Source organism: Podarcis melisellensis (genome assembly GCF_964234715.1).
Source record: "Podarcis melisellensis genome assembly, chromosome: 17".
In the NCBI taxonomy this organism is placed as follows: domain Eukaryota; kingdom Metazoa; phylum Chordata; class Lepidosauria; order Squamata; family Lacertidae; genus Podarcis; species Podarcis melisellensis.
Window position 1 is genome coordinate 34,137,160 of NC_138534.1, and position 24,289 is coordinate 34,161,448.

The 24,289-nt window shown below is 49.2% G+C and overlaps 2 protein-coding genes across 2 annotated transcripts; one reads left to right on the top strand and one right to left on the bottom strand.

The window, feature by feature from the left end:
* Positions 1-2,154: 2,154 nt before the first annotated feature.
* FOXE1 (forkhead box E1) lies at positions 2,155-5,624 on the top strand. Its single transcript, XM_081895065.1, has 2 exons — positions 2,155-5,188; positions 5,322-5,624. Exon 1 carries the CDS (start codon positions 2,829-2,831, stop codon positions 3,933-3,935), a length of 1,107 nt encoding a protein of 368 aa, XP_081751191.1. The 5' UTR covers positions 2,155-2,828; the 3' UTR covers positions 3,936-5,188; positions 5,322-5,624.
* An 11,412-nt stretch (positions 5,625-17,036) lies between these two features.
* Positions 17,037-23,816, bottom strand: HEMGN (hemogen). The gene is made up of 4 exons (XM_081893576.1): positions 23,612-23,816; positions 21,249-21,342; positions 19,593-19,936; positions 17,037-17,233 (listed from the first exon to the last, which is right to left on the bottom strand). Exons 1-4 carry the CDS (start codon positions 23,691-23,693, stop codon positions 17,139-17,141), a joined length of 615 nt encoding a protein of 204 aa, XP_081749702.1. The 5' UTR covers positions 23,694-23,816; the 3' UTR covers positions 17,037-17,138.
* Positions 23,817-24,289: the final 473 nt, after the last annotated feature.

Consider the following 24,289-nt stretch of genomic DNA (forward strand, 5'->3'; position numbering starts at 1 on the left):
TGGCTGTTAGCCTGTTGACACGTCTCTTCTGGGTGAATTTTCCCGTCCCCTTTTAAAACCACCTTAACAGGAAGCATCACTACCCAAAGTCAACTCTGCCCACAAGAGAAGTGCAGTTCGTACTTTCTTTTTGTCTGTTCACTGGGTCACAAACACACAATTCGAGTGCTGTGCGAGAGAAAATATTCCATAACCTCTCTCCACAGCATGGATGATTTTGCAAAGTGAAATCTACGGGCTACTTTTAAAATGAGGCTGCATTTTAAATTGCATTTTAACCTGTATTTAAAATTGTGTGGTTTTTTCCCCTATTATATTTTTACTGTAATTTTACTGGTGTTAGCTGCCCTGAGCCCGGCTCTGGCCGGGGAGGGCAGGGTATAAATAAATTATTATTATTATTATTATTATTATTATTATTATTATTATTATTATTATTCACCCACCCCTTTTATTTAAACTCAAACTAATCATCTACATTTCAAGGAAAGGCTCCAGAGATTTCAATGAATCTTCACCCAGCTTCACTAGATATTAGCTTCTCTAAATGGCCAGGAGTCCTCCGTTGACTGACTGGGATTTGACGGGCTCCTATTAAGCAGCATTCTCAAAGTGGGGGGGGGGGGCGCAGAGGTGAGAAATACTTTTTTACTTCCCTCTACCATGCTTTCTCTCCTGGAGGGAAAAAGAGGAGGAATAGCTATTGCAAGTTGATTGCGAGCGCTCCCCCACCTCTTTGGTCCTCGGCAATTGCAGCTGTATATGCAAAGCAGTCCACTGCCATTGTCAAAAGACCTGGTGAATTAATGGGGATACATCCGAGCGGTACAATACTACTATACATGTCTGTTCAAAAGTTCCTCCCATTGAGTAGGATGAGGCTTATTCCCAGGTAAAGGATTGCAGCCAAATACTGCAATGCTAAGCCCACAATTCGGGGCCTCTGATCCAGCCACCTCAAGCAACACCCCCCCCAAAATAAAGCCCCACTGATTTTTGGCAGTCGCAAGAAAGAAAAATGAAAGTTCACACAGTGAACGCTGTGATGGGGATGCATCCTGCCCTCTTGCTGGTCATCAGTTCGATTATTTGACCAGCAGAGAAGATCCCATAACCCCTCCCCCGCAGCTGATCTGCAGGGATCCCTTGAGGAGAGGTGTGTGTATACATGTCTGCCTGCATGGGGGAGGCACACCTGCCACTAACAGCGGCCCCTGGATGGTTGGCCGAAGGTACATGTGGTCCTGGAGCCCAAAAATGTCAACCCCCCTCCCTCCCCTGCAATGAGATGAAAGTCCCATTGAACAAAGGCAGACTTACTTCAAAGTAAATGCACGTGTGGATCAACCCGCTTGCCTCACTTTCCTGAGAGTACTGATGCGCAGGAGCCCTCCAAACTGCGAACAGCCATTGCAGGATTCCTACCCGCTAGAGGGAATGAAATAACTGGTAGGCGCACGCATTATTCCTTCGACGCACATTCTTTGCCCTCGAAGAATTCTGGGCGCTGCAGTTTCCCCCTGGGCTCAGAGAGTTACAACCTACAGCAACCAGTAGCAAATGACAGAGCTCAGAATTCTTCGAGGGCAAAGAATGTGCCTCGACTTTTGCTTTAAACGTATAGCAATAGCATCCGTGTAGTCTTACAAAAGTGTAACAGTGCTCAAGCGTGGTGAAACGCAGCGGGCGAATTAGGATTTCCTGTTAAATGAGCAAAAGAAGGCAAACCCGGGTTTGTTGCCGGCCGCGGGATTTGCTGTCGAGCAAAGGCCCGGATGGCCAAATTCCAAGGCACCGACCCCGCCACGAGAACAGGGCCGCCGCGCGCCCCGGACAGTGCGCAAAGCCCTTCGCCTTGCGCGCCGTCGGGCCGCCTTCCCTTGGGTCCCTTGGGCGCCTCCCGGCTGCGTTCCTTCTGCCGAGGCGGGGAAAGACCTGGCATCCGGGCTTGGCTCCGCACCTCCCCGCCGATGACACCTCCCGGCTCCTGCCCTGGGCCAGGCCCCTCCCTCGGCCACCCCTCTCGGCAAAGCCCCGTCGGTCTGCGGCGCCCCCGGCATTCTCAAGAGAGGCTGCTCGGGCAAGCTGCGTCTCCGCCCGTCCCTTTAAGGCACAGCAGCTACAAGGGAGTGCCGGCTGCCCAGGTGCGCAGCGAGCGGCAGGAGGAGGAGGCACGAAAGCGCATCATCGCGGCCGGGAGTCACCCTCTGCTTGGGGGGGGGGGCTGGGAGGGAAAAGGCGCTTGCATCTCTCCGGGGGAGGGAGCATTAAGTGAAACCCGAAAGCGCACCCCGTCGGCTGCTCAGGAGGACACTAGGCGCGCACCGGCTCCGGGGCAGCCCAGTCTTCTGCGCGGCTGCCTCCTCTCCGGCGCCCAAGTCTCACTCTGCCCGAACGTGGGTGGCTCTCTGGGCGGTGGGGCCCCGATCCCAGTCTCCCGACTGCCGGCGCCGCGTTGTTTCAAGGCAGCGCCGCTCGGTTCCAACCGCACGTCCAGGGCAAGCTCTGATCACCGACGCCACCCGCGGTAACAGCGGCCCGCTCCGTTCCAAGGGCGCCAGGCGCCGCCGATCCAACCTACCCAAAGCCACCTCTCCAAGGATCGCTCTCCAGCCTTGCCCGCGAGTTTCCCGGCGTCGGCACCTGCGCCCTTCGGACTCCAAAGCCACCTGGACCCCTGATTGCCCGCAGCCACCGAGGGAGCCTTGGAGACCCTCCGTCGGAAGGCAGCCGCGAGCAGCGAGGCTGGCGCGTCCGCATCGCCAAGGTTGCCCGTCGCTTCCTTGGGACCTGCTGCCCCGCCGTCGGTGGCTGGGCCAGAGCCTGGGATGACAGCCGAGAGCCCCCAGTCGTCGACGTGCGCCGCGGGCCAGGCCGACTCCGAAGGCGGCTCGGCGTCCAGGCTCGCCGCTCTCGTTAAGGTGGAGCCGTCGGCGCACGGGGAGGCTTTGGAGCCGGAGCCGTCGGAAGAAGAAGCGGCGGCGGCGGCGGTGGCAGGGGGAGAAGGCACGCGTCCCGGCGGCCGTCGCAGGAAGCGCCCGGTGCAGCGCGGCAAGCCCCCGTACAGCTACATCGCGCTCATCGCCATGGCCATCGCGCACGCCCCGGAGAGGCGCCTGACTCTGGGCGGCATCTACCGCTTCATCACCGAGCGCTTCCCCTTCTACCGCGACGGGCCGCGCAAGTGGCAGAACAGCATCCGCCACAACCTGACGCTCAACGACTGCTTCGTCAAGGTGCCCCGCGAGCCCGGGCGGCCGGGCAAAGGCAGCTACTGGGCGCTCGACCCGCACGCCCGGGACATGTTCGAGAGCGGCAGCTTCTTGCGGCGCAGAAAGCGCTTCAAGCGCAGCGACTTGTCCACCTACCCGGCCTACATGCACGAGGCGCAGGCCCAGCCCGTCGGGCCGGCCCTCAACGCGCCCTACGCGGCCCCCGCCGCCCTCTGCTACCCGTCTCAGCCGCCCCTCTTCAGCCTGGGCCCGCTCATGGCGCAGCCCAGCCCGGAGTTGGCCCACCAGCAGCACAGTCCCGACGTCACCCCTTCCCCTGCCAACGCCTGCTCCTTCGCGGGCACCGGCGCCTATCCCAGCCAGGGCTGCGCAGCGGGGCCTGGCCTGCACAGGCCCCACAATGCCATGCCTTACTCCTACCCGCTCTCCAGCACCCAGCAGCTGCAGGTGAACCAAGGCACCTACTCCCAGAGCGGCGGCGGTGGCAGCAGCCACCTGTTTGGGGCCTCTGCCCGCCTAGGGATGCCCACCTCGCCCACCCTGGGGAACGACGCTATGGATTTCTATGGCAGGATGTCTCCCAGCTCCTACGGTTCTTTGGCTCATGGCTACAACGCCGGCGGGCAGCTTGGTAGTCCGGGTGCCTATCTGCGCCATGCGGCCTATTCCAGCAACATGGAGAGGTTTGTTTCTGCCATCTGAATCCGAGAAGGGACTTGGTTTGGCGGAAGGCAGTGGGGTAGTGGGTGAGATCTGCGGCTGTGCCCGCTTGTTGGTGGCCTGCCTTATCATACCCTAATGCTTCATTGCCGTGAGCGCGTTACTTTGCGCTGTGTGGGGTGGGCTGTTGTGGCATGCATCTGCCCAGTGTGACAGCACCCAGTGAGTAAAGGGCCTCAGAGGATCCGGACAATGGAGAGAGACGTGGTCCGCAGTTCTTGGCTGCCAGAAAGACCTAGGATCTGTGAACCTTGTGCACTATAGGATAGGAAGCTAGTGATATTGGTGGGGCCTGTGTTGTGTTTATCGAGAAGGCAGAGGGAAACCTTTGTAGGCAAGACTGTGAAGTGTGAAAATACAACTTCTTCAAGCCAAAGGAAATGTAAAATATTTGGGTTTTCCCCCACCTCTGGGCTTTCGTCTTCCTGTTTGCTTTTGTGGGCTCCTTAGCTTTCCAAAATTAAACGCTGCAGCAGTAATTTCAGCCAATCTCGCTTTCCAGTCTTTTGGTTTAGCCGGATTACTAGGAAATTATGAAAAGCTACTAGGTGTGTGCTTTATGTTCTCAATTCCAGGTTTTCAGTGACTCACAAGCACATTTGGACAAATAAATACACAGTCAATGAATCATACTTCCTTTTGGGTACTTAAGGCAAATGCTCTGTATAGCTCTCTATATAGTTTTCTTGTGGTTTTAGGAATGCAATAAATAACTTTCCCCACAAATGTTGTCAGACAGTTGTTCTGATTGCCACTGATAACTTTTAGTTGGGTGAAATTTAGTTAGGCAGGCAAGGGAAACTTCAGTGCATTAATTGTTCAGTGACTCTCATTAGCCTCGAGTCAGATTTCTTCTGCTTTTCAGGGTTTAGAAATCTGTAATTAACATCCTGTATAGTTAGATGGGAACACGTTTGTTAATTGCTTAAAGATTAGATGTAGGAAAGCTTCCAATCCACTCCCATGTATTCTTCATTCCAGGAAAAAAACGCCGTAAAAGAAGACAGCTCTTTCCCCATATCCAACATACTTATGGTAGTTTTTCTACCATAAGTAGAAGTTGTTGCTTTCTAGAAATGCTTAGTCCGAGTCCAGTGTACTCGTGTTTTTATAGCCTCTCTCTTTGTAATACAAAAACCAAAGGGTTTATTGGAAAAGGCACCCTGCAGTCTGCAACCTGTTTGCAACCTGGAGTACTAGGCTTTACCTTTAATATTGAAAATGCAGTGGAAGCAGTGGCGTAGCGTGGGGGGTGCAGGGGGGGCGGCCGCACCGGGTGCAACATCTGGGGGTTAGGGGGCGCAAATTACTTGCCTTGCCCCGGATGCTGACAACCCACGCTACCCCACTGAGTGGAAGGGTATACAGTTGCCACCCTCTCACCTGTCTCTTCATTTGGGGAAGAGATGAGTCTAAAAATCACTGAAGGAGTGGGATGGGCAGTGCAGGAACTCCCCAATCGGCCACCGCATCATTAATGCTAAAGGTAAAGTCGAGTTCTAGAGGTATATGATCTGACAATCCTAGCTCAAACATGTGCTAACATTATGATTAGAACTGGTGTGGTCATGGATTTAGTGAGCTGAGCACTTTTCAGATGCCAGACAAGGACAGATCCACACATGCAGGTCAATAATACTAACAGGGTTCCATGCACTGTACCATTTCATATACTGGGTACAGAAATATATGAGTGCTCTGAGAGAGAGAGAGAGAGAGAGAGAGAGAGAGAGAGAGAGAGAGAGAGAGAGAAAGAGAGAGAGAGTTGTATGTAAAAGACAAGAGTTTCAACTAACTTATTTTTCTACGCATAGAGAGTTCTTTACACAGGGAACACTGAAACTTAAAATCCACACGCACACATACACCTGCAGTAGAATCTTGTGAATTCTGGACCGTGATTCGCACGCAAAGAGCGTATGACCTGCAAGCATTCCTTGGGAGTATTTCTCCTTAAGGGCAAAGGAACTGCCTTGCTGGATCAGTGGAAGGACCATAATTCAATAGTAGAGCAGAGGCTTTGCATAAAGATGGTCCCAGGTTTGATCCTTGGTATTCCCAGGCAGGGGACACTGCTCTGAAGCCCTGGAGTAGGGACTCCCATTCTACTTAAACAGTACTAAGGCAGGTGGACCAATTGTCTTCACAGCAGCTGCCTGTGTTTCTATATAGAAAGAGCCACTTGGGTTTGTTGTTATACTGTAGAATATACTTACAGAATATGAAAGGGCCTTGGTAGGAGAGCATCTACCTTGCATGTAAAACGTTCCAAGTTCAATCTCCAGTATGAGAAAGACTCCCTGGAGAGCCATAGCCAATGTAGACAATTCTGAGCTAGATGGATCTCTTCCCTGATAAGGCAGCTTCTTAGGTTACACATGTTTCCATATCAGACCAAGAACCATTCTTAAAACAGTGATGAGCTCAAAACCTCTGGGTTTTGTCAAGCAGGGCACGATAAGAGTGAAGGCCTTCTTTCATTCCTGGCACCTGCTGTTCAGAGGTATACGACCAGCCAACATGACTACTTCAATTATGGTGGTAAATAACCATTTGCAAGCTAGTCCTCAGGGTATGTGTTTCATCAACAATCCTTTTCAAAAGCTAGTGACCACTGCCAGCTCTTATGCAACGTGAGTGCCCACCATAAGTTAATTATTGTGCTGTGTGAAGAAGTGCTTTTTTTGGTCTGGCTTGATCCTACTGGCCATTCAGATTCATTGGGTTCTAGTGTTTCAATGGGGAATTTTTAATTTTTTTTGATGTTATTATATACCACTGATTATTTTTTTGTCCATGTGTATAGTGAAGAATGGGTTGTGGTTCCAGATTTCTACTGTGTACCAAAATTCTGAAAACCTTTGTGCCAAAATGCTAGCAGATTCTTTGATATGAATAAATAACATGCATTGGGCAATTTTGCATATTCTTACAATTTTTACATGCTCTTGGCTATGTGATATGTCTGGGTTTCGTTTAATGAATGTTTGGAATTTTCGTTTTGCTCCTTTTTTTGTGTCATGGACCTAAGGAAGGGGGGGGCATACAAAAGAGCCGCAGAACAAAGGGGAAAGAATTGGATGTTCTAACTGAAGAAACTCTAGCCCCGAATAGTGGAACCTTCCCTTCAAGTCCTCTTAAGTTTTTGAGCTTTCTGTCAAAAAACAAGCAAAACCACTCTACATGTTCTGTCCCTAACCATAAAGCACATAATCAAGCCTTTTGTTTTATTTTCGAAAAAGGAAAGCTCGTCGGTGGAATCTATAAACATATAAAAACTCTGTGAAAATGCTTTTTAAAAAAACGTTTGGAACAATTAATTGAATTTTGCATAGCTAACTGTCACCATCTAGTGTCACATTTGTATATTGCACTTCACAACACATTTAAAATGTTTTATTTGTAGCTGTATAACTTTGAGTCCTTTGAATCACTGGAGATCCAATCATTTAAAGTGCAGCAAATTATTTTTCTAGTTCTCTTCCAAGATGATTTATAAGAATTCTATGTGATCTTTGAACCAGGCTTGAACAGAGTGCCGTCTACATTCTACTGAAGTCAGTGGCAGAACTTGCTGGCATCGTGTTCTGGGTTGCATGCACAAAAGTGACAGATCATGGTGGATAGTCTCATTTCCTTTCCACAAATCCAAAACGTTTTGTGACTGGGTGCTTCACAATTCTTCCCCTCCTTTTCTTGCTTTTCCAAGCCACCATTGTGTAGGCTGCTTGCAACAGAAGCACATTTAGTCCTTGTAGTAAGGACTCTCAAGAGGTTGCAAACTTCTGGACGCAGCAATAGGAGCACTGGGAGGGCCTTTTATCTGTTTACAGGCAACAGACAGGGTTAGCTAACTTCTACAAACTACTCCATTCTCTAGGGTGGGCAGACTTCAGGTTTCCAGGACCCCCTTTTGCTTTTTACTAGAACCCCCGAGCACCTATAAAGCCTGGTGCAAAAGACATACATTTAGAATGAATTCTGAGTGCAGGAAATTGTTTTGAGTTGCAGAACGGAACTGAGCTCACAGTCCTTCCAGAAAAATAAATAAATCTCTTCTTGCTTACTCCTGCCCCACTCTCACACACTGCATTCTTTATTTCGAAAGCATAATTTCGGGAAAATGGGAGTTGTATTCTTATTGCTATTGTTAAACCATTGGGAGTCAGAAATCCTTACTCATCTTCTGCAAGTTATCAGGGGCTTGCGGATATGGGAACAAAACGTAGGTCCCAGCCCAGTGTTGCCTGGGACCTTTCCCACTTTAAATGTGGGATCCACATTTTGCTCCGGTGTGGAGCAAGTCCCACTAGATCTAGCAGATCTACCTTCTCTCCATTACTCATCTTCAACCGAGGCAAGGGAAGAGAATCTTTCTCAGCTAAAGATCCACACTCCTTTTTGGGGAATATTCCAGAGGCCACATTGCAGGAGCTATAGACAAAAGAAGGTATATCTTACAATGGTCATAGCCAGGATTTTTTTTGGGAGGAAGGCTTTTGTTAGGGGGGGCAGAACCTCAGATTTGTATTGATTTGTGTTGATTTAGGGCAGGCAGCTGCCCCCTGCCCCCCCTTGGCTATGCCCATGACTCTTACCTTTGTACAGTAGGCTAGTTATATAGAAATAGAATAGAAAATAGAAATACTTTATTGTCACTGTACCACTTGTTTACAGTGAGATTAAACGAGCCCCCCCTCGCCCCCACAAGCTCTCAGTCCTTGTTACACTCTGTGTGCTGTCCTACGACCACAAACCCCAAATATCAGCTGCAATGTTGCTGTCTTCCATTCAACAGCCTCACGGCCCATGGGTAGAAACTGTTCTGTCTACACACCATCGCCATCATCTGTTCAGGTAAGCAAGAAGCATTATCAGAGGAGAACGACATTCCATCTAGGCAATGCCCCCCAAAAAAAATATTAAAAGGAGGGTGCCAAGTATGGCCGTGCGGGATTGTGTGGCCTGAGGAGACTCTCAAGGGCCAGCTAAAAATCCTTGGAGGGTTGCAGCCAGTCCATAGGCCTGAGATTTCCCCCCCACACACACAAGAAGGAAAAAGAGGAATGAAAGAAAACAGGGGAGCCGCGAGCAAGGGAAAGATGAGCATAATGAGTTAAAAAGAGTAAAGTTCCATAAGGTAAAGGTAAAGGGACCCCTGACCATTAGGTTCAGTCGTGACCGACTCTGGGGTTGCGGCGCTCATCTCGCTTTATTGGCTGAGGGAGCCGGCGTACAGCTTCCGGGTCATGTGGCTAGCATGACTAAGCTGCTTCCGGCCAACCAGAGCAGTGCACAGAAATGCCGTTTACCTTCCTGCCGGAGCGGTACCTGTTGATCTACTTGCACTTTGATGTGCTTTCAAACTGCTAGGTTGGCAGGAGCAGGGACCGAGCAACGGGAGCTCACCCCGCGTCGTGGGGATTCGAACCGCCGACCTTCTGATCAGCAAGTCCTAGGCTCTGTGGTTTAACCCACAGCGCCACCCTGCATGTTAAAGATGGAGCCCAGGTCCAAAATGGTTGGTGATGACTAGATCTTCGGGGAGCTGAACAATATTATCCCCTCCCGCCACGTGTCTCCTGTAATATAGTTGGCATCACCAAGCAGTAAAGACTATCTGGAGGATGTGTGCTCAGATGGTGTAATGAAGATATTCATGGGGGTGGGCTGCTGAGGACCACTTCTGCTTCCTGAAAGATTTCCTCGAGAGGCAAGCTGGCCAATTTTAATGGGTGGAACTGTGTGTTAAAGGCATGCTTGTGTCTTTTTAATTTTTATTCCAAGTGTATTACTGTAATAGCATAGGAAAACAAAATGATTAAAGATGGCCTTCAAAAAGTGAGTAGCAGTTTCTACTTGTAGAACTTTGACTGTGCTTCCTTCAGTATCACGCAAACACACATGCTGAGATTTTGGCAAAATACACATTCATTTAAGCTGAATCGACCCACGAAAAGCAAATGATTAATCAACTAAAATGTCATTCAAATATATGGAAATATATAAAATTGTATTTGTACCTCTGGAAAAACAGCAGATGGTGCTCATTCCACCCTGTTTCAGTAAAAAGCCCAAGAAGGTTTCTCTTCCCTCCTGATTGGTAGCTGCTTGCACCTCCTTCTGCTCATATTCAGAAAGCAAGCAAAGTAATGGCCTTGTGTTTAATCTAGCCACAGGGTACCCATCACCACCCCTGTTATATCCAAAGCCACAGGTAAATGGTAAAGGTAAAAGACCCCTGGATGGTGGATGTCAGGGAACTGACATCGGAGCCAGAAGTGGAGGCAGGGCTCCCAAGCGATGCCGGAGAAGGGCCAAGCAGGGAGAGAGGGGACTCATCAGCTGGGGAAGGAAATCAGCGTAACAGCAGGGATAAAGGGGGGCGGATGGGGGAATCGAAGAGAGGGCTCCAGGACTCTTCGCTGGAGACCAGCGGGGAGAGCACAGGTCCTCCGCTACCCACACCCACCCTGCGCAGAAGACTTCTGCGCAGGGAAAGTAGGCGTAGACTTGGCATCAAAGAACTTTTTTGCTGGAAGAAGTTCAAGAAACACCCACTGACGGATTCTGCTAGCGACTGAACAGCCACAAAGTGAAGGGCTGTCCAGCCAGGAAAGGTTTAACCAGGCTACCTAGCCAGGAGTGGTGACTAGGGAGTTGAAGCGCTCATCTCGCTTTCAGGCCAAGGGAGCCGGTGTTTGTCCACAGACATCTTTCCGGGTCATGTGGCCAGCAGGACTAAACCGCTACTGGCGCATGGAGGACCATGGCGAGTGCCAGAGTGCACGAAAATGCCATTTACCTTCCCGTTGCAGCGGTACCTAATTATTTACTTGCACTGGTGTACTTTCGAACTGCTAGGATGGCAGGAGCTGGGAAAGAGCAACGGGAGCTCATTCCATCATACAGATTCAAACTGCCAACCTTCTGATTGGCAAGCCCAAGAAGCTCAGTGGTTTAGAGCACAGCGCCACCCACAGCTATGACACACGATCCAGTCCTGATGGACCAGATTTTTGTGTCACAAGAACAAGGGAAAGCCCATGACATACTGAACACTGCAACTGAAGATCAGTAGTATCAGGCAAGGGGCTCTTTCTGGGAAGTTTGTGTGCCATAACTGATCTCCTGATGAACCTCAACATTCCCTGGAACAAGGTTTGAAGACGACTGTTCTAAAGAATCTAGAACTGGTCACAGTCCGAGCCAGTACAGTTCAATAAACTGTGTCATGAGTTCCAGACCTCGCTCAGTTTTGTCCCATTGTGCGTTTACGTAAATGAGATGAAAACACTAAATAGCATTCTTCTTTCCCATACTGCCCTTCAGCTCAGAAAGGCAAATAGGGTGGTTGTGTGCAGCAGAGAGTTGAATGAGGAAGTAATGTATATTTTTCTGTTTCTTGTCTTCCCCTTTATATCTTTCTTTAACTGTAAAACAGATGGTACAAGCAAAGGGTGTTGTCTACGTATATGCAGACACACATTTATTTCTCACTAAGGTGGTAATCTATCCTTGGGTTATAATATACCCAGTGGCGTAGCGTGGGGGGTGCCAGGGGTGCCGGCCGCACCGGGCGCAACTTCTGGGGGAGCGCGAGTCCAGAGGTAAGGGACATGTTCCTTCCTCCCCCGGGCTCCCCGCCGCCACCGCCAGCCTTGCGCCCTAGTGTGTGCGCGCCCCCCGCTGCTGCGGCTGCGCTCCACTCACTGCTCGCAGGAGGAGCAGCCGCTGCAGCAGCGCCGCCGCCACCACCAACGCCTGGCCGGCACGGGCAGCCTCCGCACCCCACCGCCGCCGCCATCCCCTCGGCCCAGCCACAGGCGGCGGCTGCTTCTGCCGACTGGGGGGGAGGAGAGCTCCGAGGGGCCTCGCCGCGCCCTGCGCTCCCCAACACCCTCCGAGAGGAAGCCGGCGGGCGGGCGATGGTCTCCCGGCGGAAGGGGGCTGGCTCCGGCTCTCAGCGCAACTCTCAGCTGCGGGGGTCGGGGGGTCGGGCGAGGACGGAGCGCGGCTGGAAGCCCCCGGTCCAGGCCGGGGGGGGAGGAGAGGCGCTCGCCAAGCCCCGATCTGCAGCGCCTCGGAGCGCAGGCTCCACCTACAGCCCAAGGAGAGGAGGGGGCGGGGAGGCACCCGAGGGGAGGGGGCTTTGGCTGCCTCGGCCCGCGGGGGCGCCGCAAATAATAAATTTAATAAATTCCTGCTGAGCCTTGGGGGGGGGGGTCCTTGGTTCCTTCGCTCGCCCCCAGCCCCAGTGGCGTAGCGTGGGGGGTGCAGGGGGGCCGGCCGCAACATCTGGGGGGGCGCGCTCGCACTCGAGTGCTAAAATCCAGGGGTTAGGGGGCGCAAATTACTTGCCTTGCCCCGGGTGCTGACAACCCACGCTACGCCACTGAATATACCACTTTGGGCTGCTGGTGGGACCCCACAGGGTGGAATGGTCCTCTACACAAATACAAATAAAAAAATAATAAATCCTGCATACAAAACAGTAGCAAATAGAAGATTAGGCTAGCTTCAGTCTCCCTGACATCCAGTTTCTATGTAGCAGGCTATTTTCATTTTAATTCATTGACGGGAGTCCCCACTTACATTCTGGCACAGGTTTCATAGTGGAAAATGAGACTATGCACACTCTCAAACAAGGAAATTGGAATCTACTGTATATTTTTGAAAGTGGTTTTGTCTTTCCGCCCGTTTGTTTTCTGTAAGTTTAGACAACTCTCTACGTATCGCCAAATTTGGCATGAGGGTTCCTGAGGTGGAGGTGATGCTGTTCATTGTGTTTGCTCTCCGCCCGCCCCCCCCATTTTGAATCAAAATGGCAGACCGAAACATCACTTTGGCATGACTTTGCCTGTTTTTCGACATAGTTTCATCTGCCTCTTGTGACAGCACCACCAAACTCCGCGCAGAGGTTCCTGAGGTGGGGGTGGGGATCTATGTTGATGTTTGGGTGGCAGGTGCCATTTTTAATCAAAATGGCAGACTTAAATGTGACCACACCCAAGCTTCGTCATGGGTTTGTGGGATGTGATACTTAAGTAGCAGTCAAGTACAACATTCCTTGTTTTTCTACAATGGACATAGAAGGGAGTGTTTGGTCCAGCCAGTCGAAAACTTCCTGTTTCCTCCTGGCTGGGGCATACTTTCTTTGCATATGACTGTCAGGTGTGCATGCAGGAGCCAGGCCCTGTGACCAATAGGACTCTACAGGACTGGGGCCTTCCTAAGTTTGTTCTGAAAAGGCAAGGCGCAGCCACACAGGTGAGGCCAATTGGTAACTCACAGCGCCTGGTGGCAAGAGCCGGGAAGGGATATAAGGTCAGCATTTTCCCTTCAGCTCTTTGCCACAGCAACACGTTCCCTGCCTTGCTGCGTTTGACTCCTTTACTCCTTGCTTTTTGATCCTTGGACCCCTGACTTCATGACTCCTTGCTTCTTGATCCCCAGACCCGACTTTGTCACTTCTTGCTCCTTGATTGTCGGACCCTTGGCTTCTTGACTCCTGGCTCTCTGACCCTCAGACTCTTGGCTTTCTGACTCCTGGCTTCTGGACTCCCATTCCTGCTCCCACCCCGCCATCTTGCCCCCAGTCCCAACGTCCCCAGCCGGGACTTCGATCACCTGTGAACTGGACCGTGACAGTGACTAGAGGTGGGCATGACCTTACAGTACCTGTGCAGGTACAAAAGCACTAGGCATGCAGCACCCTCCCTCTCTTTTCTCTTCGGCTTCCTCCATCATAGGACCAGCAGCTTTTTAGCTAGAGATGCTCTGTTGGCTTTCAGCAAACAAAGGGACTATGTGCTGGTCCCGGGGAGAGGTTACCGCAAGGCGTGGTCAGAGTCCGGTCCTGGGTCGAGGGTCTGGAGACTGTCCACCAATGGCGAAGCAGGGTCCAAAGCGAGGAGCCGGGCAGGTCGGGAACTCTGGAAGAACAGGTCTGGGTGCTGGCAGAAACAGGATTCCAACGACGTTGCTCCCGTAACCTGGGACCAGGCTGACTGGCCTTTATCTTCTCTGAGGCCAGGGGCGGTCCCGGCCCACAGGTGACCCGCCTCTCCTGGCCTTAGGCGATCACTCCTCCTGAGAGAACCCCGTTCCCTCCACCTCTCTGCCCTGAGCCTCTGCAGCTCAGGAGAGGCTGGAGGGTTACTGGACCCAGGGGGAGACTCACCTTCCCCTGACAGGGCTGGGAGAGGCGCACCTGCAGGCAATGGGTCCTCAATCACCTCCGGAGCCAGAGCAGACTCAGCTGGTGCCTGCTCCTGAGAATCCGGCACAGGTGCAGGCACTTCAGATTCAAGGCCCTGCCCCGGCTCAGCCGGCCCTGGAGGCGGGGACTCCTGTGCAGGCTGGGATTCCTCTGGTTCAGCCTCTGAATCAGACTCCCAGGCCATCACAGACTATCGCCATATGGGATAGACTCACATGTATATACTTTGTAACTATGTCTGCCTTCAGGGATCCATCTGTGAACTGAATGTGTGAGTAATTTTCTTTTATATACTTTACACAAGATTGTGGCGTGTTTATTCTTTTAAGGGGGATATAAGAAGAATTACCAGGAATCTGATAGAGAGGTTTAAACAAGCCTGCAAGAGCTACCTGCTGTGCATTTAGAAGGGGAATGTAAAACTCTGCTACGTTATAGAACTTGCTAGCGCAAATTAGGAAGTTAGTATTAATCAAGATATCCTCTCCTGCCTCCTTGAACATTCCAACAGTGATATCATCACCACCCCTAGCACAAGGGTTCCTGAAGTGGGGTCAGGGTCTTTGTCACTGTTTGGATGTCACTTATCATTTTGCATCAAGGTGGTGGATTGAAACATGCCTTTGGATTGACTTGACCTGATTTTTGATGTTGACAGGTCCAAATTGCACAATGTTTTAAAATCACAATATGTTTTGGTTTCTAAAAAATACCTGGGCAGCGCTGGGCACTTTCCACTATTAGGGAATGAACGAGGGGCATGCAAAGATAAAGTCTCTTTCCAACCCCTTTTTCCTTATCGCTTTTCATTTACCTGATCTGACCTGGGGGAGTCTTGCCAGACCATTTGAAGGGTCCTTTCTCTTCACCTCCTCCATTCATATAGTTTCCCACTGACAAGTTCAGCTGCTCACCCCATCTGCATGATAGGGTGAGCTCCCATTGCTCTATCCCAGTTTCTGCCAACCTAGCAGTTCAAAAGCATACCACTGCAAGTAGATAAATAGGTACCGCTGTGGCGGGAAGGTAAACATCGTTTCTGTGTGCTCTGGCTTCCATTCTGGTGTTCCAGACGCGGTTTAGTCATGCTGGCCACATGATCCAGAAAGCTGTATGTGGACAAAAGCCTGCTCCCTCAGCCTGAAAATGAGATGAGCATTGCACCCCATAGTCGCCTTTGACAGGACGTAACTGTCCAGGGGCCCTTTACCTTATATATATATAAACTGAAGTATTGTGAAAAGTGAATGTCAGGGAACTGCCATCGGAGCCAGGAGTGGAGGGAAGGCTCTCCAGCGATGCCGGAGAAGGGCCCAGCAGGGAGAGAGGGAACTCATCCACTGAGGAAGGAAATCAGCGTGACACCAGGAAGAAAGGGGAGCAGGGGAGGGCTTCGGAGAGATGTCTCCAGGACTCTTCCACAGAAACTAGCGGAGAGAGCACAGGTCCTCCGCTGCCCACGCCCACCCTGCGCAGAAGACTTCCGCGCAGGGAGGCTAGGCGGAGACTTGGCGTCAAAGAACTTTTATGCTGGAAGAAGTTCAGGAAACGCCCACTGACGGATTCTGCCAGTGACTGACACAGCCGCGGAGTAAGGGCTGTGCAGCCAGGGAAAGGTTTAACCAGGCAACTTTGCCAAGAGTAGAGGCAACTTACGCACAAGCAACCCCAATTCCCATTACAGTGAAAGAGTGATGAACAGGTCCTGAACAAAACTTCTATATTTAACTATTTTAAAAGCACACAAACACAGTTTATATACTGAGATCTGGCTCCTCTGAATGGGGCATGTGGCCATAAGTGGAAATAGGCTTCTTTCCTTCCCTACTGCAAACAAAATGGCGATGTTGTGCTCAGGTAAGGAGCCAATAGAAATAGGGATGTGGTAGTACCCACATGACAAAACCAGCCACCCTAACCCTAATAAGCTTCCATGCCAGACACATAATGTATTGTTTTTTATTACCAGATTTTCTGCATTATGAGGAAATCCGGATTAAATGTAGGAAAAGCAAATAAACTCCAGCCTAAAAATAAACTCAATGGAAAGAGAGGATGAGAGGGAGAGCTATTGTGAGCTTGGGACCTTAAAGAGTCCAGGAAGGCTCTTTCTGAAGATGTGATGCAAGGTGTCTGATGTGAACTCTAATATTTGTAAGTAATCCAAATACTAAAAACGCAGTTAAGTGTCTGTCGTCCTGACTGAGGAAGCCAAACTCAGGTAGTGCTGGCTCGGGAATTTATAATCTCATGGGGAAATTGGAAGCATGTAACCAGCGGCGTAGCGTGGGTTGTCAGCACCCGGGGCAAGGCAAGTAATTTGCGCCCCCTAGCCTGCCGCCGCTGCCAGCTTCTTCTTGCTGCTGCCTGGGCTGGGGTATTTACGGTAAGGTAGCCACGGCGGCGGGGGGTCTGTGTCAGGTGATCTGAGGCGAGTTGCCGCTGGCGCTGCCGCCCAAACGACGCCGCTTGCCCGGAGGAGGAGGAGGGCAGAGAGGCGAGGAAAATGCAACATGGCCCAGCAGCTGCAGCAGTGGCGGCGGGGGTGGGGTTGTGAGGAGGAGCTGCCTGGCGTGCCCTCTGCGGCCCTGATGCACGGGGACCGCGGCGAGCGCTGAGAGCCACTGCCTGCCGGACGCCTTCAGCCCGGACGCGCGCACAGCTTGTCGGTTCTGCGAGACATGGGGCTCTGCTACAGCCTGCGCCCGAGGCTCTTTGGCGACTTCGGAAGCGGTGAGCGCCCCCCCAGATGTTGCGCCCGGTGCGGCTAGCCCCCCCTGCACCCCCCACGCTACGCCACTGCATGTAACAGAACTATTGAGCGTTTCAAGGATTATGACTTCCAAGGAAATTGCAGAAGGTGACAGCAGCAAAGGCGGCTGGCTTTTATTGCTCACACAAGAATAGCAGGTATCATGTATTCTAACGGTGTTTCAAGTTGAACAGTGAAAAATTACTGCCAATTAAAGCAAGCCATAGAACTTTTGTTCCAAATGATCATTTTCCACGGACTGAGGAATTTCTCCTGGTTCGTCTGATCTTGGTGTCTCCTCTGGTTCTGAAAAGGAAGAAAACGTTAAGTATAAAGGTTTCTGTTTGGTTGAGGCAGTCCCAGCAATAATCAACACAAGAATGGCGTAGCGTGGGGGACAGTTGCCCCTGGTGCAAAATTGTTAGAGGGCGCAAAAATTCAACACCTGGTGCTGTCTCAATACAACTGCATACTTCTGGGTGCTATTGAAAATGGCTTCTGCATGCAAACCAGGAAGTGACCTCTCCAGCCGATGGAACGACTCTTCTTATCTCTGTGGCTGCAATCTCCTGGGTGACGTGGAAGCCATTAGGCAGTTGAATCTGCATGCGTAATTCATCCATTTCCTTTCCACCCACCCCCTCAGTGCAGCCCCGGGCACTGGCAACCCACACTATGCCACTGCAACACAATATCTAGTATTCACAGTAAGTACTAGATACGACAAAACAAAAGGCCGATGGCTAACACAACAATTTGTCTTGATCAACATATGGGCCGGATTCTACAAATGATCCCCGTTAGTGGAAGCCAATACAAGAGCTTCTGCTGGCACAACAGGGCCTTTTGCCCTTTCTCTCCCCCACCCCTAGCAAGCCCTCCCCATTGCTTGAGGGGGCAGAAATCAGGGGAAACCCCAAACAGTAGCATGGAGATTGTTCTTCCTGACGAGCTAAAATGCTTGCGCTGCAAGAACACTCCCCTTAGCACTATGTTGCATTCATCCCTATGGCCCCATCTAGCTAAATTTTACACTCTCCCTGTAAGTTATTAAGGTTTCTTCATTATTTTTCATTACCTGTAACATCATCAACAATTCATATTAGCAGGTATGAAGGGGAAGAATATGGAAAATAATTAGAACAAAAACTATTAGTATAACAAAAAGCAATTCAGAGGCCAAGAGGCTTCCAATAATTAAATCACGTTGTCATTTCAGATAACTGCTTAGCTTTAGATTGCCTCTGTTAGGGCAACCCAGGCAGTTTCTAAACCAAAGCAGCGAATAGTTATATTTATTCAGTGTTCCTGCAGCTTTATGATCCAGGAGGTTGGGGCAAAGCAATGGATTTGTGCTATGTGTTGGGGTCGATTCAGTCCCAGCAGTAAAGCTGGAGCAACGACTGAATCCTTTTGATCCAATTGACTAGTGAGGCCTGAGATACAGTTACTGGGATAAGCAGAGGTAACAAAATGCTTCAAAGGACTAGGTTCTACCTCCACTGTTGGAGGCAGTATGTCTCTGAATACCAATTTCTGGGTATTGCAGGTGGGGAGAGCGCTTTGATGCTCAGGGCTTGTCCAAACTGGAGCAAAATGTGGATTCACATCACTGTGTCTTCCCATTCATGTAGGGGTGTACACACGACTCCTGCCCATCCCAGTGTTGTCACACATCATTATCCCTTTAAATGCAGGGCTTTTCCTCCAACCTCTGTTGGAGATGTGGTGGAGAAATAGGAACAACAATACATATGTGGTGGAGGTGTGAGGAAATTAAGAAATCTTGGATAGTAGTACATGAAGAACTAAAGAAGATGATGAAAATATCAATAACAAAGAAACCAGAGACATATCTCCTTGGATTGATAGATGAAGAGAGACCACGGGGGTGGAGGGGGAGAGAATTTTTCTATATGCAAGTACAGCTGCTAGAATAGTGATTGCTGGTAGGTGGAAGTCACAAACTATACCCACAAAGGAGGAATGGATTTGTAAACTAAATGGATATTTAATTTTGGCAAAATCAACTGCTATAGAAATCAGTCGAATCAAAAATTTAAAAAGGAGTGGAAATGTTTTGATGAATATATGGCAAAATATTGCTCAAAAAAGATATGCTAATATGCATAGATTAAAATGTGAAGTACTGGATGGAAGAAAAATTACAGTAGTAAGGAAAGATAATAAGAATATATAGATGATTTGAGAAGATTGTAGAATGCAGAGATTATTGTAAATTGTATAACGTGGAGGAAATCGAGTGGGGGGCGGAGGGAAGTGGGAGGAAGGAGAAAAGAATAATATGATGGATTGAGGAAATATAAATGTAAATGTATGGGGAAGAAATGGTGTTGGCTTTGGCACATCTGTATTGTAATGTAATATGTGAAAACCAATATTAAAAAAATGCAGGGCTTTTCCGAATCAGAGAAATCCTGCATTTAAAGTGAGAATGGGCTGTCCCACCCAGACCAAAGGATGAAGTCCACATTTGTTCTAGCGTGGACCAGTCCAAAGTCCCTTAAAAAAGCATAAATCTGAATGAATATGCATCAAAACAGCCAGTGGTGTCTAACGGCTCTGCAAACAAATTGGGGAGAATGATCAACAAACAGGTCATCAGGAAGCACACATTCATTCTTACAGACTGCGGGATCCTTACCCATGGAGAAAACAGCACTTCCAGCTGGGGTTGCACCAGCTGTTTCCTGCTGAGTGCACAACTCCTCAGCAGCACTCGCAAGGGGGACTCCTTCCGCTAGTTCCTTCTGAGTATATAGTTCTCCAGCTTCTAGAAAAGGGATGGAAGACTTCGCTGGGAGATCTAGACTCTTCTGGGCCGCCGCCTCCAGTTTAGTCACCTGTAGCTCAGGCTTATCTTCCTCCACCACTTTTTCCAGCTGAGGTTCTTCCTGTGGCTCTGGAGCCTGCTGCTGACCTCTGCCCCTGCCCCTGCCTCTCCGGGCCCCTCTTCCCCTTCCTGTTGGCTTGCTCCTCTTCTGCTCCCTGTAGTACACAAAAGGCATTTTGGTATAAAGGGATCTGATGGATTGCTTTGAAGGGCCCTGCTGGCAAGGATGTTCACGAGAATCAGTGGTGGGCTCCTTCTGAAATTCTGCCTTTCATTTTTAACAACGGGTTGGCTTCTGTGATGGTGGTTCAGTGAGAGCAGAGGGGGGAAAGGACAGAATTTAATCTAGGGTGAGGGATTCAGTTGCTGAGTATCCCAAGACCAAAATGCACATTCAGTTGCAGCTGAATAGGAAGCATTAGCCCAGGAGTATATATGATGATGGATGTGGGTGGCGCTGTGGGTTAAACCACAGAGCCTAGCACTTGCTGATCAGATGTTTGACGGTTCAAATCCCCACGACGGGGTGAGCTCCTGTTGCTCGGTCCCTGCTCCTGCCAACCTAGCAGTTCGAAAGCACGTCAAAGTGCAAGTAGATAAATAGGTACCACTCCAGAGGGAAGGTAAACGGTGTTTCCGTGCACTGCTCTGGTTCGCCAGAAGCGGCTTAGTCATGCTGGCCACATGACCCGGAAGCTGTATGCCGGCTCCCTCGGCCAATAAAGCGAGATGAGCATAGCAACCCCAGAGTCGGCCACGACTGGACCTAATGGTCAGGGGTCCCTTTACCTTTACCTATATATGATGATAATTATATTAATCTTCTTATATCTTATAGTGTGGTGGTTTGTTTGATTTTTCAATTGTTTGATTGTATGTTTGTTTACTTGTATGTATGTCTGTTTTTCATAAATGTATTTATTTTAAATTAATAAAGATATATTTAATAATAAAAAGGAAGTATTAGCCCACAGGAGGGAGTGGTTGGCAGCTGAACCTTGTTGCTAATCCCTTCCCCTACAAACTATCCCCCCACTCCCCAAACTTCCCCTTAACTACTCCCCTCTCCAGCCCAAGGGACCCATTTTCTGAAAGATAAAGACAAGTCTAGGATAATAGTGCAAATAACTGCAGTTCTGTACAGATAAGACCACTGGACTAACATTACACATAGCTGAGGTATAGCGTGGTTTTTAAGTCCAGCAAGCCTTTAGCCTTAAATTTCAAATACATGCTTGAAAGCATACAGGCAATGCTTAGTGCAGGGCTTCCCAAACTTGGGGTCTCAAGCTGTTATTGGACTACAGTTCCCATCATCCCTGACCACTGGTCCTGTTGTATTCCAAAAAGAGCTGGAGACCCAAGTCTGAGAAACCCTGGCATAGTGACATCTCAGAAACTAAAGGGGCAGTTGAATAAAATTTATAGTGGTCAGACAATGTCACCACTGTCATCCTCCTAATTTACCTCAGGACCCATTGGTGAGTGTTTTTTTCTTCCGCCTCGGCTTTCCTTTTTCTGAGAAGCTCTCGGTCTCTCAAATGGCGCGTGACAGCAACCTCTGCAAGAGCAAAGAAGCAAGTAGAGGAAAAGATGACTCCAGGAGGAAATAGAGTCCGATGAGATGGTTTCAAGATTAGAGGATGGTGCCACCACCAAGAGAACCCTTTCAGCCTGAGCGTCGGGTTAGGAAGATGAACAGAAAAGTCCTGTTCATATAACGGATGTTTGCAGTCAATGTGCATTGGGGGTGGGTGGGACTCCAGCAGCAGGCCCCACCCCCAGCACGCAGGTGGCGCTGTGGCCTAAACCACTGAGCCTCTTGGCTTGCCGATCAGAACGTTGGCGGTTCGAATCCGCATGATGGGGTGAGCTCCCATTGCTCTATCCCAGTTTCTGCCAACCTAGCAGTTCAAAAGCACACCAGTGCAAGTTGATAAATAGGTACCGCTGTGGCAGGAAGGTAAACGGCGTTTCCGTGCACTTTGGCTTCGGTCACTGCGTTCCATTGTGCCAGAAGCGGCTTAGTCATGCTGGCCACATGACCCGGAAAGCTGTCTGTGGACAAACGCTGGCTCCCTCAGCCTGAAAGTGAGTGCTGTACCGAATAGTCACCTTTGACTGGACTTAACCATCCAGGGGTGGTTTACCTTTACTTACACCCACTTGACCACATGAATAGATATTAGGAGTGCACAAAAACTTTGAGCATTCAGATCCATGAACTGGAGGGAAAAGTAGGAAGCCTCAGGAGACTCCTTGCACCATTTGCATACCCTCCAACATTTCTTTGATGAAAATAGGGTTGCTCAATCAATCAATCAATCAATCAATCAATCAATCATTCAATCCACTGCCTATCTGACTGGTTTGCCCCAGCCACTCTGGGCAGCTTCCAACATATATAAGAACATCAACATTAAACAAATTTTTAAAAATCCCCATACAGGGCTGCCTTCAGATGTCTTCTAAAGGTTGTATAGTTACTTATCTCCTTGACATCTGATGGGAGGGCTTTCCACAGGGTGGGTGCCACTACCAAGAAGGCCCTCTGCCTCCCTGTGGCTACACTTTTCACAGAAGGCCCTCGGTGCTGGATCTCAGTGTCCTGGCTGAATGGGCAGGGGTGGAGATGTTCCTTCAGGTATATGTTTAGAGCTTTAAAGGTCAGCACCAACACTTTGAATTGTGCTCGGAAACATACTGGGAGTCAATGGAGCCCTTGTCCTATCCTGAGCACCCAGCTTCAGAAATACGTACTCAAAACCTGGCAAAGACTAAATAGGGCATCTGGTTCAAGCGATGGCAGTCATGATCGATCATTGCACTTCACCTTCCTGTCCCTTGGGTCTAACTTCCTATTGTATGGCGAAACCTGGTGGACACAACTGAAACAAATTCACACACACACACACCTCATCCAATTAGGTCACCATGATACATACCATGTCAGCATGATCATCCAGGATCAAATTCTGTAGAACGTATTTTGCACCATTAACTATCCTTGCATTCAGCAGCAAAACTTTAAAAACCCAGGCTGTCATACAAGTTACCATGAGGTTGTTATTAGGCAGATAGCCCATAAGGCAGAGTGACCACGGAGCTATGCCTCTTCTGATGTCCACAGTTTTTCAAACACCCGTTTCCTGGGGTTCTGTGCTGCTGAGATGAATTTGCCCTCCATTCAGATATGCAACTTTGAGTGAAGACAAATGTGTTATTAAGAGTGGAACTGACCAGAACAAATACGTTTTCTGGGTAGAGTATGTGTTCAGTAACCTTATATCACACTACAGTTGTGTACACGGACTATACCTTTAGAACACTCAAAGAATCCCGGTCACTCTAGTTTTCCCCTCATGGAGTTACAATTCCCAGTAGCCCTCAACAATCTACAATGCCCAGAATTCTTTTAGGGGGGAGATGTCTTTTGAATGTGCTTTAACTGTATCGTCAATGCAGCCTTAAAAAAACTATGGTATTTATATTCTCAGGTTTTTAAAGACTGTGAAGAAGGGGCTGAAATCTGAACGATCCTGCTGCACTTGTGCATGTAATCCCTATGCATGTCTACTCAAAAGTAAGCCCCCACTGAGTTCCATGGGACTTACTCCCATGTAAGTGAACATAGGAATGCAGCCTAAGAAAATTTGGGAAAGACATAGCCCCAACATTTCCCCCCAAAGGTAAAAAATAGGAACAGTTTTATCAGAGACACGTGCCAGAAAAACAGGTGCAGCCCCTGTTAAATAGGGTCTACTGGAGAGAATGTAATTTTAACAGAATTGCATTAGAAGATTCCCCTTTCCCAGAATAATATTTGTTACCTGGAACTGCATAGTCGTCCGCTGCGACCACTGGCTGCTGTGGATTTTCAGAATAGGAATGGTCCTTTTCTAAGCTCTCCATTTGCAGTTTCTTAATTTATAAATATATATATGAAAAAGAGCTTAATTCCAACATAGAATCATCTGACACATGTACCGCTTTAGTGCTAAATGAAGAGTTTCAGGAAAAAAAGAAAAACTACACGCCCAGAGTATCTTATCTGCTCCGGACACTGGTATGTTAATACTTCTTTTCCTTATCATGCTGCAAAGGTGTTTAAATTCATGCTCATAGCTCATGGCATAGCTCCGCCAAAAACATTAACATGCCCCTCCTGACAAAAATTGCGTTTTCAAAGACATACTGTTTGCAATGTATTTTTATTGATTTTTATTGATTTAGGGGGGCAGCTGCCTCTCCCTTCTTCCCCTTTGCTACACCCACGGATGAGATGTTGTTTGGGAGTGAATCAACCTACCCATCTCCCCCGCCAAAAAACAACAACAAAAGAGGACACCAATTTTTATTTTAAAAATTACCTATGTTTGATGGAAATTGATACATACAGTATATATTTAGTAATGATTTTAACAGAAAGGCGGAAATACTTTCTAGGGCAGGGTAAATAGAAAACTTGCTATGTAAGTACTGCAGGGCTGTGCCTCAGGTATTTAATT

Bases quoted from the DNA above. Each gene is read 5' to 3' on its own strand.
- HEMGN (XM_081893576.1), bottom strand. From the start codon at position 23,693: ATGGAGAGCTTAGAAAAGGACCATTCCTATTCTGAAAATCCACAGCAG. The intron at 19,937-21,248 runs GTAAATTAGGAG...TGTGTACTACAG, and splicing joins ACTCACCAATGGGTCCTGAG to GGAGCAGAAGAGGAGCAAGC. The intron at 17,234-19,592 runs GTAAGGATCCCG...CTTCCTTTTCAG, and splicing joins AAGTGCTGTTTTCTCCATGG to AACCAGAGGAGACACCAAGA.
- FOXE1 (XM_081895065.1), top strand. From the start codon at position 2,829: ATGACAGCCGAGAGCCCCCAGTCGTCGACGTGCGCCGCGGGCCAGGCC.